The following is a 17191-nucleotide window of genomic DNA, read 5'->3' as shown; positions in this document are numbered from 1 at the left end:
CTCTCTCTCTCCCCCTCTCTCTCTCTCTCTCTCTCTCCCCCCCTCTCTCCCTCTCTCCCCCTCTCCCTCTCTCTCTCTCTCTCCCCCCCTCTCTCCCTCTCTCCTTCTCTCCCCCTCTCTCCCTCTCCCCCTCCCCCCCCTCTCCCTCTCCCCCTCTCTCTCTCTCCCTCTCCCCCTCTCTCTCTCTCTCTCTCTCTCTCCCTCTCCCCCTCTCTCTCTCCCTCTCCCCCTCTCTCTCTCCCTCTCCCCCTCTCTCTCTCTCTCTCCCCCCTCTCTCCCTCTCTCTCCCCCCTCTCTCTCTCTCTCTCTCTCTCTCTCTCTCTCTCTCTCTCTCTCTCTCTCTCTCTCTCTCTCTCTCTCTCTCTCTCTCTCTCTCTCTCTCCCTCTCTCTCTCTCTCTCTCTCTCTCTCTCTCTCTCTCTCTCTCTCTCTCTCTCTCTCTCTCTCTCTCTCTCTCTCTCCCTCTCCCCCTCTCTCTCTCTCTCTCTCTCTCTCTCTCTCTCTCTCTCTCTCGGTGTACCCACCTCTCCGTAGTGGATGGTGTTGTTGTATCTCCTCATCTCCGGGTACACGTTGTCCAGGTACCACTCAAAGTTCTTGCACTGCAGGTTCTTCCTCAGCGCCCGCCTCTCTGAGACGTCCCCGTAGTCGACGCCGTGGTTCTGCGACGTGAGGGGCAACCGTTTACCGACATGATGCAGGGGTTCGTAACGACTTTGTTAATGAACTGCGATTAGCACGCAAACGGCTTACTCATTAGCACGAAAAACACTGCATATGTGTCAGCCGAAAAATGAGGGTTGTTGTTCAAATCCATTGGTTATGAATGTGTGTGACAATCGTGCAGTGTGGTTCATTTAAGTAAATGTATAACCAATCCTAATGCCTTTTACAGATGACAAGAAACAATTAAATGAATACAAATATCTGCAGTAATAAGAGGAATTTGTAGGTGACGTATCAGTTAAAAATTATCTGTTAAAGGACTCTTTTTTGTTTTACAGAGGAATTGCTACAGAAGCAACATCTAAAGGCTGAATCAATCTCAATAAATCTATCCCAAAATAGCGTTTAGAAGTTGGCGTGTTCTCCAAAATGGCGTTGCCCGCCGCCGCCCCTACCTCCATGGGGATGTTCCAGGCCTGGTAGACGTTGGTCTTGAACTCGTCCATCCAGACCTCGGCCACTCGCAGGGCGTTGCGGCGCGTGTGGAACGCTATGTTGCTGACGTACGGCTTCTTCAGGCGGGCAATGTGAGCCACCCTTGAGCAAGGCAGCACCTCCATGCTACCCCCGCACATCCACACCTGCAACGGTACGATGTCAGGTTGTTGGTCTTTTGTGGTGTGTAATGTGTTCAAACCTCCACCAAACACAGAGTGTATCTGCCACACACACAGTGTGTGTGTACACGTCGCGGAAGAGATTATCTTGTTTGTCAGATGAATAGCAGTTAGAAATTTAAATGAAAAAAACGAATAATGTTGATTTAATTACTTAAAGTCTGTTTTTGTTTGTAAATTTGTGTAATTATGTTGTTGTTTTTTTAAAGATATGGCTTCTATTAATCCAGATTATTCCTTTGACAGAATATGACAACCTCTTTAATCATACAAGGAAATGGCTACATAGTTCTGTAGTTCTGTTAATTCTTGTCCCTTCGCAACCTTGGGGGACCTCCTTAGCAAATGGGCCACAGTTGGACGATCCTATGCTGAGTTTTACAAGGCTTCCTTAAAGTCTCTAAAATTTAACGGCAGCATTTTAATGTCCGCCTGTTAAAAGCTGCAACTGGTGATAAAGATCAAACGTCCTATACGAACATCATTTAACGACCCTAAATTACATGACTTAATATTATCTTGATTTTTATAGGAAAATTATCATGCACAATACCTTGAACGAAAGTAAAAAAAACACCTATCCGAAAAAATAACAATACAATTCTAAAACAAAGTACTATACATAACACTATAAAAAGATTATTTGTATACTATACTGTGACTAGATAATTATACAATTTATTGCAAATTAAAATAACATTAAAATGATGGCGAAACCTTTCAAAGTTTCTCTTCTGCGACCAGCCTATACAAGTATTCTCACTTCCTCCTCCAAGAGGAAGCGGTATTCGGGAAGGAGTGAGGAAGAACACCCACAACCCGCTGGGGATGACCCAGTTCCAGGCAGTGGCCTCCCCCACCCGGGTCAGCATTGTCTGCTAGCCCCTAATGGACCACCATCCATCACTACTGCTGGGCCACTGGTCCCAGCGGCCCACTCACAGGAGGAAAGGAGGCGCAGTGAGAAGGGGACGGAGACGGAGACGAGAGGAGGTGAAGGGATGGGAAGAGGAGACCGGGGATAGGAGAAGAGGTAGGAGAGAGTTGGGTTGAGGCTGGAGGAGGAGGAGGAGGAGGAGGAGAGAGGAGGAGGAGGAGGAGGAGGAGGAGGAGGAGGAGGAGGAGGAGGAGGAGGAGAGAGGAGGAGGAGGAGGAGGAGGAGGAGGAGAGAGGAGGAGGAGGAAACGATAGATTCAATTGGGTCGAGGACTGGAAGAGGAGCCAGGAGATGGCGAGAGGAAGACAGATGTGGCGAAAAGAGACAAAAGAAGAGGTGGGAGGAGGAGAGAGGATGGGAGGAGAGAGGGAGTCAAAGAGAAGGAGGGGGAGGAACCTCTGACCTTGATTCCCAACTCAATATTCTCCCCTCCATAGACGTCCATACCCGGGTCCAACAGACCCAGTTCTCCAAAGTAGGCCCGCTGAACCACGAAGGAGCAGCCGATCATGGCTGGAGTCCTGCCAGGGGGGAAATAGGACACAGTCACACTGCTCAGACCTCCTCCTCCTCCTCCCCACTCAAACATATGTAGGCCATGTATAGAATTACATAGTATGTGCGTGTTGATGTCCTCTGCCTCGGACCATGTGGTTTGTGTTTTATTCAATAAGAAACAGTCGAAGACTAGGTCACTGTATGTATGAATACAGGTTAACATAACAAGAGAAATATGAAGACATACAACTAAACATGGTTCAGTGAGTGAGACAGTTATATTAGTTAGTATTATCACTCATTGTTGTGCCGCTGTCTTTTTGTAACAAAATAATGTTTTTATTTCCTTTGAATGTCTAGAACCTTATTGGGTCAGAGCTGGCTGATCTGCAACATAATTGGGACAGTGAAATGGGTGTTCTGGTATCTGATTGGGTCAGAAGGGGGCTGTTATAGCACCTGATTGGTTCAGAGTTTGGAGATGTCTGTCAGCCGTTTGGTTCAGAAGGAAAATATCTCCACCCTAATTGGTTCCAAGGGGAGGTGTCCTTTACCTGATCAATTTAGAGGGGGGAGTCTGCTGCCTGATTGGTTCAGAGGGGACGCTTCTAACAACCTGATTGGTTCAGAGTAGGGTGTTGTGGTACCTGATTGGTGCGGAGGTGTCCCCCTCGTCCCACCACTGCTTGGGGGGGTTGATGTACATGCACCACAGCTCCCAGTTGTACCCGTGGGCCGAGTTCTCGTAGCGCTCCAGCTCAAAGGTGTCGTGTCGGATGTTGTCGATGGAGGGCAGGATGATCCTCCGGCGGTCCTCCTTGATACGGGCCAGCACCGGCTCCGCCCTGGGATAGAGAGAGAGAGAGAGAGGGGGGAGGGAGAGAGAGAGAGAGAGAGAGAGGGGGGAGGGAGAGAGAGAGATAGGGGGGAGGGAGAGAGAGAGAGGGGAGGGGGAGAGAGAGAGAGAGAGAGAGGGGAGGGGGAGAGAGAGGGGGGGGGGGGGGGAGAGAGAGAGAGAGAGAGAGAGAGAGAGAGAGAGAGAGAGAGAGAGAGAGAGAGAGAGAGAGAGAGAGAGAGAGAGAGAGAGAGAGAGAGAGAGAGAGAGGCGGGGCAAGAGGGATGGCGAGAGACAGCGAGAGTGAGAGGGGGGAGAGAAAGGGAGAGAGAAAGAGAGAGTGAGACTTGCATGTGTCTTTGTTTCTGTGTGTATTATTTGGCTGATGATGTTGGTAATAAGTAGCCCCTGCTTGCTATTGGTTAAGTATGATTGCTTATTTATGAGAGAGCACATAGACATAGCATAGGTCAGGTACATAGTCAATACATACACATATATAATCTGACAAAAAGACATACACACATATGTATACACATAAAGAGACAAAAAGACACACACAAACATGCACACACAAACCATCATGCTCACACACACACACAAACGCAGAAAAAACTGAAAAGACACACACACACACACACACACACACACACAATCACACACACACACACACAAACGCACACACGGCCTAGCACAGTTGGAACAGCTCACTTCTTCTCTTCCTCTTTTCTCAGTTCAGTCAGCCAGGCTTCGTCCCAACCTATTAGCTATTCCATTTGGATGTGCTATCTTCAGACCAGAGTGCCCAGGGTACATATAGACTAGAGTAAACACTGTGTGGTGAAGTCGGTAGTCGTCATTGTCATATTTTCTCTATTCTGGAAGATTTACTTCTTTTTTTTATTGTTTTTTTTATGATGGTTTTGTAAAAACATTATGGCAGTGTTTACTAATGTTAGATTAGAACAAATATTATGGCAGTGTTAAAAACTGCTTGGAATGTAACTGAGCTATCAGGATTAAGTATTCTTACAACGCTTTGTTATAACAAAACATAATGATGATAATGATGACTTTTGATTATTACTCTGAGACTTGGATGTAAATTTGATGGCGGTAAAAAACTAACCTTATTTGCCGTCCTTTCTTTCGGCTTCATACTTTTTCTTTTAGAGTCTAAACACTGTATGTAGTTCTAACTAAAACTATGACGTTCACAGTGTTTTTCAACTTTTTTAAGCCACTTAGAAGAGTTTGATTTGACCAGTACGCTCTCTATGTAGAGAGCCAGAATTGCCCCTTCTCTTAGTGCTTAGTGCCACTCACCAGGAAGGGGTGAACTCCACGTGTGCGTCAAAGAAGCCGGTGATCTCGGCGGTGGCCGCCTTCCAGCCCTCGATGCGCGCGCGGATCAGACCCTCGCGCTGATGGTTCCTCACGATCTTCACCAGCCCGGGGTACCGCTTGTTCACGTACTCCTCCAGCGGGCCCTTGAGCTGCTCTGAGGGGACATGAGACCCAGAGGGGCGGAGTCAGTGGGACTGACACCATCCACATGTCCCTCCAGCCTCCGCTGGACAATGGCCTGATGGAGGTGATTTAATGGTTGTTGTTTCTATCCTCAAATTCAAATTTCCTTTTTTTATTGCCTTTGTTGCTTAGCAACTGCACCCTTTCACCCCAGCCACACTCCCCCCACATCCCGCGGTGTCATGAAGTTTTCAACGCAGTGTTTGTGACAACCTGCGAACACATTCTGTCTGATCTCCGTCGAGTAGGAGTTAATCCGGTAACACCGCAGGCAGCCGCGAAGCTGTCATTCTGACATCAGGTGTGCAAATATGGCGGCTATGCTTCTCTCTGAAATATGGAAAACACCCATACACATCGACACACACACACACCCCGCAGCACCTTCACATGTTCAGAAACAGAAACATTCCCCCACGCAATTAATTTACAAATATTATAGCAGCAAAGAGAGAACGCTAGAGAGAGAGATCAAAAGCAAGAGAGCAAGAGAGAGAGAGAGAGAGAGAGAGAGAGAGAGAGAGAGAGAGATCAAAAGCAAGAGAGAGAGATGAAATAATTCCCAGTTGCACTGCATTGTGTGAGTGTCTCCAAACCAACGGGATTTCATGAGCAAGGCATCTGATGATCCTTTGATCTCCATCTCTTCCCTCCTATCAAATCACAACCCTTTTTCCTGCGATATGACCAGCCAATAGAAATGCAGCCGCACAATCTCTGACTGCTCATCACGAGTTACATTGAGGCTCCAGGTTTAGATGTGCATTTGTCAATTGTGCATTGACCGCCCAAATCTAAATTGTTGCTCAATTGTGCATTCTGGCTCAAACCAGCCATCTTCCTCTCAAACTATGGAATCATTCATTCTGTTTCTGACCTCTCACAAAGCACACACTATTTCACACCAGCACACACCTTTGTTCAAACATACTCAAATGCCACAACTACACTGTGATACACTCCGGTAGATTACCCATGTCATCGGGATTAAATAAATCATTTTAAAGTGGAAACATGCAAATCTGCTGCATTTCTCCGGCTGAAAATAAGGCCCATTGCATCTCAACCAGAGGGTCATAAATAGCATGTCTATTAAAGTGCATGTGTCTTTTATTTATAGGATTCTCCCTTCTTCTATCAGTCTCCGCCTTCCTCCTCCCCCTTGCTGTGCTTTTTAACACTTCTAAAACTCTGTATGTGCTATATTTTGCCTTGGATTACTTCAATCACATATATCCATCTTACTATCTGACCCAATTTCTCCTCTGCTCTCTACTATGACTCTCTCTCTCCCTGTCTATATCCTCTCTCTACTCTCTTCCCTCATCTCTCTCCATCTTCCGCCCATCTCTCTTTCATTCGTTGTCTAGCTCTACTCTCTCCTTCCCTCTCTCTTCTTTCGTTTAATCTCTCCTCTCTCTCCCTCTCTTCTCTCTCTCTCTGCCAAGTGCTGTCTCTCTCCTCTCTCCTCATCTCTCTTCTTCATGCAGATTCAAAATAATTTAAAAGATAATTCAAAAGTGGGGAAACATGGGAAAATGTACATATCCGTTGCCGCAGGTTGAGCGGCCGGCTAGCCATCGAAACCGGCTCACTTAACCATGTAGACCACCAGTTGCTTCTAATCTTCAATGACATTGCCAAAGCCATGTAAATGTAGGATTGCCAATGTCTCTCTCTCTCTCTCTCTCTCTCTCTCTTCACCTGTCCCTCTCCCTGCCTTTCACTTCCACTAAAAGCCAGGTTTTCTCACCCGGAGTTCCATCTAATCTGCCTCCACCTCCACTCCTTCCGACCGTTACCTCCCTCTCACCCTCTCTCAGCCCATCTCCACCCTCCTTATCCCCATCTTTCCTCTGTCCCTCCAATCCACTTAACACCCCCCCCTGCCCCCCTCCACCTCTGCTACTTAAAAGTCTTTCTCCATCACTCTCTATTTTCCTTTTCGCTCTCTCTCTCTTTCTTTCCACTTATCTTCCTCCTTCTCTATCTCGATCTCTCTCTTTATCTCCATCGCTCTCGGGTTGGCTCTGGATCTCCCTCTCTCTTTCCAACTCTTGCTCATTTTCTCTGTCTCAAATCTCTTTCACCATCACTCTTCTCTCTTCCTCTTTCTCTCTCTACCTTTCACTCTTTCCATCTCTTTTCCACACAAAAACACACTCCCTAACCCCCTTACCTCCCTCGGTCCGCTTCAAGAACACTGTCATCCCCAGTGAACCCCAACCAAACTCCTCCTCCACCACTTCAGAGACCACCTCCGTCCTGATACCTTCACCTGAGACCCCTTAACTACTCTTTCAGAGCATTCCACAGCAAATTTTATAGCAGGGGTACGAAAAGGGGAGATCATTGACCATGCATGCAGACATGCAGTCATGCATGTTAATGCTCATCAATTTAGTAATTCCCTTCACTTTCTTTGAGTTTTCAAACCTAGAATGATCCAATGAAACAGCCTTGGACTGAGTTTATAAATTTCCATGACACGATATTAACAAGTTATAATGTTACCACAACCTTATGCAGGGAAATTGTCGGGAACACATTTTTCAGCATTTCGAATACAGCTCCTTATCCTCACATGACCCCCGTCATGCGTGGATGGGGATACAGGTTGTGAACCACCAGTGGCCTACAGGGTTTGGTTCGGTTAATTCAGCAAGACTTTTTTACCCCAGCCACTCAACCCGTTTGTCATTATAACTGTCCTGATCCAGAAATGTTCAAAAAGCCTTGGTTGCCGTGGCTACTGACCGTCGTCACTGTTGTCGTCCACCAGGATGATCTCCTTCAGCAGGTGGGCCGGAGTGTGATTGACAGCCGAGTGCACGGAGCGCAGGATGACGGAGAGTGCCTCGTTCACAAAGATGAAGATGAGGGACATCTGAGGAAGCTCTCTGGGGTAGCTGGTCTTCCGGCACCTGGACACACACGCACGCACACACACACACACACACAGTACGGTTTATATCTCATCATAAATCTCATACCATTTCATTTTAGTCTGGGTGGGCTGTCTGTGTTCGGGAGTTTTTCCCTGGGCTTCAGGTGCATTCTGTGTGCTACCTAGTTTATTTTGCATAAACAAAAACAGCAACAACAAAAAATAGACATGAATATATTACCTTTATCCTTCAATCTATATTCCTACATAGGAACAGAGAGAGAGAGAGAGTGTGAGAGAGAGAGAGAGAGAGAGAGAGAGAGAGAGAGAGAGAGAGAGAGAGAGAGAGAGAGAGAGAGAGAGAGAGAGAGAGAGAGAGAGAGAGAGAGAGAGAGAGAGAGAGAGAGACAGAGAAAGAGACAGAGACAGAGACAGAGAGAGAGAGACACACACACAAACACACACACACACACACACACACACACACACACACACACACACACACACACACACACACACACACACACACACACACACACACACACACACACACACACACACACACACACACACACAGAAAGGCAGACAGGGACAACACTGAGGGAAAGGCAGACAGAGAAAAAGCCATAGAGACCCAAGAGGCAGAGGGACAGATGGACAGACAGGGAGACAACTCGAGAGACTGACGGCCAGACAGGCAGCGAACATCCACGAGAATAAAACCCAAGTGATATCCATTTCCCCCCCATGTCTGTGACGGGCTCCTCTCTGCCGCGTGCAGTTCACTCTGGACTCACTTGCCGGGACGGTGGTCCGGGATGCTCCGGTCCAGGGAGATGGTATCGCTGAGGTAGGCGTTGTAGCCGTACTTCTCTCTCAGGTGTTTGGCTTCGTTCTCCTCGGCTGGAGCCAGAGTGGCGGGGAGACCCCCTCTACCTCGACCTCCGAAGCCTTCGATGAGACCCAGAGACTTGGACAGACCTGTCGGAGAACACGGACGAGATGAGAGGTACAGAAAAGGGTGCTGAAACAGTCTGTCTTTCTACAAGCACATGGGGGGGGGGGCGGTTAACCCTAACCCCGCAGGCCAACTCTCTCTCTCTGAGAGAGAAAGAGAGAGAGAGAGAGAGAGAGAGAGAGAGAGAGAGAGAGAGAGAGAGACAGAGAGACAGAGAGACAGAGAGACAGAGACAGAGACAGAGAGAGAGAGAGAGAGAGAGAGAGAGAGAGAGAGAGAGAGAGAGAGAGAGAGAGAGAGAGAGAGAGAGAGAAAGAGAAAGAGAGACAGACATCAAGCACAAGTACCAAGAGCGGGACAGGGGGATGACGCCTTCGGTATGACGGCAACGTATACAAAAATAAAATCCGTGGTGTGGTTTGAAGCGCTGCTTATTAGCGCAGTGTAGGTGTGAGGAGGCACACTGCCTACCGTTCAGCTGTCGGTAGACCACGTCCTCCAGCGAGCCGAGCCTCCTCAGCAGCACCTCGTGAGCTATGCTGGAGCCCAGAGCCGTGCCGTTGCTCTGGGGTTGCTTCCCGCTGTCTCCATCCCCACCGCCGCCACCGGACGGGTCCGGCCCCAGGGCTCTCTTGACGCTGCTCGTGTTTGATTTTGCCCAAAAGGTCACGAAGACGGCCACCATCAGCACGTTCAGCACAAGTAACAGCCTCCAGCTTCTGAAGACAAACGCCATGTACGTATGTAGCTGATGTCCCAAAACCGAACCGTGAGGGAAGGGCGCACTATGTCATTAAAAAAGGTGTCATGAAGAGAGAGAGAGGAATCCTCTTGCTTTGCGACGAGCCAAAAGCTGCAAGATGAGCAGTGGGTTAGGTGTGATACACTACGACAACAAAAAATCTGTAAAGCCTATAGTGTCGTTATAATATTCCGGTCCGCATAAAGCCTTGGTAATGTTAAAAGCCTCTTCAGCTCCTCTCTTACCCTTTCGTATCATGGAGGTTATTCCAGGTTGCGTCTTCCTCCTGACAGCCCCCTCGTCGCCAGCATCCCGGTCGGGGAAGTCTGCGTGAAGAGATCGAGTGAAATCAATTAACGAGCCCGCGCTCAGCAGAGGAGTCCGCGTCCTTCAATTATTGACGAGCGTCAGATCGAAGTGGAAGCTATTATTTTCTCGTCCGACAAAAGTCAAGAATTTACGATGGGAGACTGCGCGCCAGCATCCTCGGAGCGACGCATCCCCCCCGCTTCCCGCTGCGAAACCGAGTGGGATCAGCGTTGGTTTTAACGAAATTGTGTGCAATCCTTCACAGGTTGAAAAAAAATGGTATAATCCCCGGTCAATTAAAGACACCGCATTCAGTCGCCGCTTGAAAACAAACAGAGGCTATGCATTTGCTTAGCAGCGAGGATGGTGCAGCCTTTCAGAATATTTTCCCACACTTTTTTTTTTTGATTCAGTCCCAATTATCATGAACATTTCCCTTCATCGAGTTGCAGTGTCTTCTTGTGCCTCTCGTATGCTTATTTTCTACCCGATGCTCAGTAGGAGACAAGCTATATAGACCCCTAATAAGGGAGAGCAACGAAACACGGAGTGGATTCCGGGATCAGATCGGGGTTTTGATGAGCGACCGCAGCGGACATTTGGTTGGATGGATTGACTGAATGAATAGCCCCCCCCTACAATACAATGCTTGTACCCCCCCCCACACTTGAGGCACAGAACTCAAAAAAAGATGTATACATGTTATATTATTATTTATATTATTAACGCTCCGTTCACTTGCATGGGCCCTTCACAACTTCCGGCGGTGAATTATATTTGATAATTCACCGTTGCCAAGTATAATTGACCGCTGTCAAGGTAAACAAAGGCTTTTTTGCCTCTAATGGCAAGACCTTTTTTCTTTTTGGCCTTTTTTGGGTGGGCTCAAGCTCACCCAAAACTTGCCTTAGCCCACCCTATCATTTCGTCCTCAAATCTAATATTCTACCTTTTTTTTTTACACAAGCAATGAGAGAATGGATGCTGTACACTAATGAACAGGCACAAATGGGCTAGTGAAATCGAGCGCAACTTTCCTGCAGGAATCTCTAACCTCTGATTGGTGGGTGGGCGTCTCCTGTTTGACAAAACCAAAAAGGCAGCACGAGCACACTAGCTAGTTTCTGCTGTTTTGTCTGTCAAAAAGGCTTGCTAGTCTTTATCAGAAAATCCACGATTACCAGCTGTGTTATAACATGACCAGCTAATAATAATAATAATCATTTTAAAACCTTGACATAATCTGTCAGATGACTATTAAATGACAGTTGACCACAAGGCGATTCTAACTATTGAATTGAAAACTTGAACTCTTGAATTGTTTCATTTTTTAGTCGGCAGGGGCTTGTAATTCTGCGTAACATGATAAGCATGATAAGGTGCAAGGAGCAGAAAAAGTTGAAATGGGTGCTAATTTTCAGTTGAAAAAAGACGCTGGCATTATTTTATCAGCTGAGGGCGTATTCATTGCCATAACAACTGAGCTAATCAACAAGTACCACATGTTGTAATACTATGAGGCTCATGTAAACGCCCTCAGCTTATAAAATCGATTTATTTTAATAAGTTATTTATTTTAATTTAAATAAACATAATACCAAGGGTCAGAAGTTTTACAAGAATTTTGATCGTTCAAAGTCATGACAGAGGGACTTGGTGTCTTTATTCATGCTTGAAAGAAGAACATATATTATTATTTTTGAAAGGGAATAAGCTGATGAAGCTGACAAGCTGACAAAAAATAATTTTAATTAAATGCAAACCCCAGTGAATCATATGCTCTTGTTTCTCTGTTTTGAGATTCACACAGACTTAGAAGTCTTGTTTAAATGTTACAAATTGAGTTAATAAACTGAACTTCGAAATTGTTTTAAGTTGTTGCAGAGGTTATCGCAGCTAATTTTATTAATCTAAATAAATAAATATTAGCAGGTTCCCAATAGTAGGCTATTTCAATTCAGGGAAGGCGCAAACAATTATCTGTCTCCTAGGGTGGGAATGACTGAATGAAATAATTGAGAGACACTGGTCTAGAACATACGGAAGAGGATTAGGGCCACACATGTAAAAAAAAATTAAGTTCTGACTTTATTCTCAGAATTCTGAGAATAAAGTCAGAATTCTGACATTAATCTCAGAATTCTGACATTAATCTCAGAATTCTGAGATAAAAAGTCAGAATTCTGACTTTAATCTCAGAATTCTGACTTTTTTCTCAGAATTCTGAGATTAAAGTCAGAATTCTGACTTTTTTCTCAGAATTCTGAGAATAAAGTCAGAACTTAATTTTTTTTTACATGTGTGGCCCTAATCCTCTTCCGTAAGAACATGTCGTACTTGTTGATTAGCTCACGTTGTTATGGCAATGAAAACGCCCACAGCTGTTAAAATAATGCCAGCGGTTTTGTTTTAACTGAAAATTAGCACACATAGCAAACATCCTTAGCAAATTCAACTGTGCACTCCAGGCTATGCCGACTGTTCTCACAGCCTACACCCTTGCCCTAACTGTAGCATTGTGTGAAAACTCATTTTCCACGTTGAAAAACGTCTCCTCAGAGCATCTGCGCGGTATGCTGCACAGACGCAAGGCCCAGCTGATTCAGCTTGCTTTTGAAAAGGACTCACAAGTTTACGTCCGAGTGGAAGGATATGTTGATGAGGAGGTTCTAATGGCAATGCATATCTCTCTGTTAACTGCTTTTACACCTAATATGTTGTATAGTCCAGTGTTTTATGGATATATATTCATAGCATTGCTTCTATGTAATGTATTGCTTTAAATGATGAGGAATGATGTGATGTTGTAGGCTATAGGGCTATAGGGTCATATTGCTGTTGGTTATGTTTAACGTGATGATTATGTGCTGCGCGAATAGAGGAAATATATGTACTGTAGACTAATAATAATTGTGCCCCCCTATGCATTTGATATGCCCCCCTTAAGACTCAGGTCTGGCGACGGTTCTGTGAATAGTATGAATGGACGAGTCACAATTGGCAATATTGCAGATGCGGAAGCCACGTAAAGGGGAGTATCTTGAGAAAATATCTTCTAAACAAGTAGCCTATCCTAGGCTACTTATTCCGTTCATCCTTGTGTTTCTTAAATATTCATATATTTCAGTTGTGTCATGCAACTATTTCACGTAGTTACAACTGTATACCTTATTAACTGTATTCATATTGATAAAATAGTCAATTAATGATGGCCCCATAACTGTATAAGTCACTGTACTCAGTTCCCCCTGTAATCACTCAAATATAGTAGGCCTCACTTATAATTCTACTCAAGCATTGAATGCAACTCCAAGTACAAGAACCATTTATTAAAAGTACTAAAGTGTGTTAAAAGTAAATGATATGATATAATGTAATCTTCAGAGAGATTTTGGTTACACTGATTAACGTTTATGGTTTAGCTTGAAGACACAACAGCAGAAAAAGCTGGCCAGGGCGGAACCCTGCAGGGTGAAACAGGAAGGTCCTTTGAAGGGCAGGAAGTGAAGGAAAACAACAACTGACAGATGAGTTACATGATGGCTAGATGGGTACTTTTCTTTAAAGAAAGATGTGGTTATTATTGTTACATTTAATATGGTTGAATTAGTGTTAACTAATGTCATCCGCCTCCCTGCCAGACCCCTGTCTTCTGACCTTTCTTTCGAACAGTCCAAACACAGTCCCCCCGCAGGCCAACTGTTCTGTGTGCCAATCTCTGGCAGATATCATATCCCCCCAACTGTTTAAGAGAGAGAGAGAGAGAGAGAGAGAGAGAGAGAGAGAGAGAGAGGGGAGAGAGGGAGAGAGAGAGAGAGAGAGAGAGAGAGAGAGAGAGAGAGAGAGAGAGAGAGAGAGAGAGAGAGAGAGAGAGAGCGAGAGCAGTTTGTGATTGGCCTTTTCATCTAAGACAGTAAGCCACAGGAAATACTGTTGATTCCTGCTGTGCATTGTGTCTCGGTAGAATAGCAAAGTGAGCTGTACATTTTTACTTGTGTTTTATATCCTTGATGCCAACCCATAAGGGTGTTTACAATTTACAGTTAAGTATTTTAAGTGTTAGTTTACAAGTAGTGATAAAATAAGTCTATAAGTCCAGACCAGTACAGTGGATTTGTTTAACGTGTTTACCTCCACCTGAAGGTAATCACAGTTTTAGAAGATGTAAATTACTTCAACAATCATTTTATCCTCCACCCTTATCATCAATTAATTCATTATAAATAATAAAAGAGACAAAAGTATTGAGGATTACTAGATGCCTATAAAGTAAAACCTTCAAAATAGCCGTACTGGCCATTACGGGAAAATTCTCCCAACACCAAACCTAACCACGCCACTGTCGTGTGTGATATCAATACATGGTGATTCCATCATGTTCTGTCAATGGGAAGAAAAAGAAGAAGAGTATAAGAAATTGCACAAAGAAAGCAGGCCCGTACACTCTTGGGGTCAGTGGGATGCTCGTTCCACTAGGAGGTTGTTTGACAGTCATTGAGAGGCGTTGGGTTGGGTGGATGGTTTGGACTTGTACTAGATGGGGATTGGTTTGAGGATTGGCTTGAGCCTGTAAGGCAAGTACCAGTGACTTGAATCAAATTTGCGGAGTCACGCGTAGCAAGTGCAAAGTGTCTTGTCCAAGTTGGGCTTCAGAGGGTGTGTCGAAACCCAGTGGGAGAAGTTGGACAGACATGCAGAGATTCGTGCTTCAACCTGGGTGGTAGGAAGCTTGAGTAGCTGTGGTAGGAAAGCCTGAGTGAGTGAATGACATAATCCAGTACAGAGAGGGAAATGGATGCAAAGAACCCCAATGGACACCAGTAATGAGACTACAACGAGCGCTCCTCTCAACTACCGCAGCTGGACACCTGGTACCGCCATCGCTAAGAGCAAGAAAAAGGTCGCACAACAGAGGCACAACTCTTCTGTGTTTTGACAGCGTGATGGTGAAACCAGCTCCCTGCCAATGTCAGAACAGCAGTCACTCACCAGCTTCCACAAGAGACTCAAGACTCACTTTTCACTTGAGTGAAACTGGACTGCATAACCTCCCTACTTACCCCCAACTGCCCCACCACCTCCCTTACTCTCCTAAAAACATGACTTATTTTATGTTTGTACGTCCAGGCACTTATTGTACGCACGTACTGCATGTTGTACGTCCTGTCACTTAAAAATAGTACTTAGCGTCAATGTAGAATCTTTGTTGTATGTGGAGAATGGGTTCACCCAGCAAATGTACTTATTGTAAGTTGCTTTGGATAAAAGCTAACCCATCACCATGAACATCATCATTGTCATCATCATCATCATCTTCATCATCATCATCCCCACCCCGTTTGGGTTTATTAACTCCTCAACAATTAATCCTTATTTGTAACTACTGCATTGCGACTCCACAGTGAATAATCAAGAGCAAAATATAAAAAGAAGAGTCAAGATAGCTAGAATAAATATAAAAGAAAAATAAATAAAGTCAAAGAAGTTCCACCCTTATCACCAGAGGGGAGGTGGGTTTAGATGTATGCTGGGTGATGCTTGCCGCGTTTCTCGGTTCTAATTTAGGCTGCTCCACTTCTCTGCACGTCTCGCCGCCTGCAGTCAAACCCACTCATCCGCTTCTCTTCTACATCTCACTTTGATAAAAGTCCTTCTCAGCTGCTGTGCCTGGCCGGATGTTATGTGGTTAGCTGTGTGGGAGCAATACGTGAGCTCCCCCATCTATGCTATGGATGATGCGTGACCTACAAATTGGAGAGAGTTTAGACTTAGAGGGTTAGAGGGTTTATGACCAGAAAATGAACTGCAGATGGTTTAGTAAGAGTTCGTATAAAATAAAGTACTAGCCTACTGCCATACAAGGAATACATCTTGTTTTTGTGATCGATGGCTCCTTTACAAGCTTTCCTTCTTCGTAAGGGACAGCAGAGCTCTGCCAGGGTCTCGTCAAAAAAATAAGACGTCTGAGATGTTTAAAATCCATCATAAAAGTCGGTCGCAGTAAGCCAAATGTAAAGAGGCTGCTAATGAAATGCTCCCAATTGTCACTTTATTATTAAACTATAGGCCTATTGCTTTGACATGTTACTTATCATGAGCTGCATTCATATCTGAATATATGCTTTACATTAGCAATTGTGGTATTTTAAACAAGTTAATGTATATTTAAGCGGTGTAGTAAGGTGCAGATACAAGCACGATATGGGAAACCAAGCACATAAAGCGATGTCCAGGAACATTTCCCGGGGCACCAAGCACCTAATGTTTTAATTGTAGGCCTATTTCAATAAAATCACGGAAACAAAATACAACAGTCCCAAACACACAAAAAATCCTTGTAACTTCTGTACCACAATGAGACTCCGTGGTGCCGGAGCTGTTTCTGTACAAAAAGTCCTACATTTACCATGATTTACGAGGCTGTGAGTTGGTTTGGTGATAGTTGTGAAATTCGATTTGCTTTTGTAACGTCAGATCTTTTTTTTTCTATGCTATTCGTTGTTAAGAGAATGTCACCATCTACTGGTTGAAATACTTAGCTTCTGAGAGTTTTTTTTAAAATAGATAAAGCTTGATTTGTTTTGTACGGAAGCCGAGAACGGCCATCGATTATTTTATTTTTTTATGCACTGTTCTCTCGTGATAACGACTTATTATCTCGTTATCTCGATATAACAAAGATCGTTTTCTCGTGATAACGACATATTTTTCCCCCTTCGTTTTCTCGTGATAACGAGATAATCCCTCCGTTTTTTTTTCCGGCACAATGCAATTTCTGCCTGTGTTAGACCTTGGTTGAAGTAGGTCCTGATGCGTTGATCAATAATGTGATCTGCCATTTTCACCTCCTTGGGACACACCTGGATCAGACAGTGGAAGCTCTCGTAGGCTGAAATCAGCACGATCACATTAACCAGCGCCAAAAGTCTGTCTGTTATATCGAGATAACGAGATAATTAATTCGTTATCACGAGAAAACGACCTTTGTTATATCGAGAAAACAAGATAATTAATTCGTTATCACGAGAAAACGACCTTTGTTATATCGAGAAAACGAGATAATTAATTCGTTATCACGAGAAAACGACCTTTGTTATATCGAGAAAACGAGATAATAAGTCGTTATCACGAGATAACAGTGCATAAAAAAATA

The 17191-nt window shown here is 44.8% G+C and overlaps 1 protein-coding gene across 2 annotated transcripts in view; it reads right to left on the bottom strand.

The window, feature by feature from the left end:
• Positions 1–10568, bottom strand: part of galnt17 (polypeptide N-acetylgalactosaminyltransferase 17) — a 14946-nt gene extending 4378 nt beyond the window's left edge. The window contains exons 1-10 of one of the 2 annotated variants that reach the window (XM_030380364.1): positions 10191–10568; positions 9975–10055; positions 9459–9706; positions 8827–9010; positions 7900–8066; positions 4939–5113; positions 3425–3622; positions 2683–2800; positions 1121–1306; positions 524–661 (exon numbers count right to left, since the gene is read on the bottom strand). In XM_030380364.1, the coding sequence (XP_030236224.1) occupies positions 524–661; positions 1121–1306; positions 2683–2800; positions 3425–3622; positions 4939–5113; positions 7900–8066; positions 8827–9010; positions 9459–9706; positions 9975–10055; positions 10191–10213 (1518 nt within the window). In that variant the 5' untranslated portion in view covers positions 10214–10568. Of the gene's footprint in view, positions 1–523; positions 662–1120; positions 1307–2682; positions 2801–3424; positions 3623–4938; positions 5114–7899; positions 8067–8826; positions 9011–9458; positions 9841–9974 lie in introns of both variants that reach the window. The other variant, XM_030380365.1, reaches the window with a different exon arrangement.
• Between the last annotated feature and the right edge of the window lie 6623 nt (positions 10569–17191).

The sequence above is a fragment of the Gadus morhua genome, chromosome 16 (genome assembly GCF_902167405.1).
Source record: "Gadus morhua chromosome 16, gadMor3.0, whole genome shotgun sequence".
Taxonomy (NCBI): domain Eukaryota; kingdom Metazoa; phylum Chordata; class Actinopteri; order Gadiformes; family Gadidae; genus Gadus; species Gadus morhua.
The sequence above is the reverse complement of the archived record's forward strand: the minus strand, read 5'-3'. Positions and strand labels throughout refer to the sequence as shown.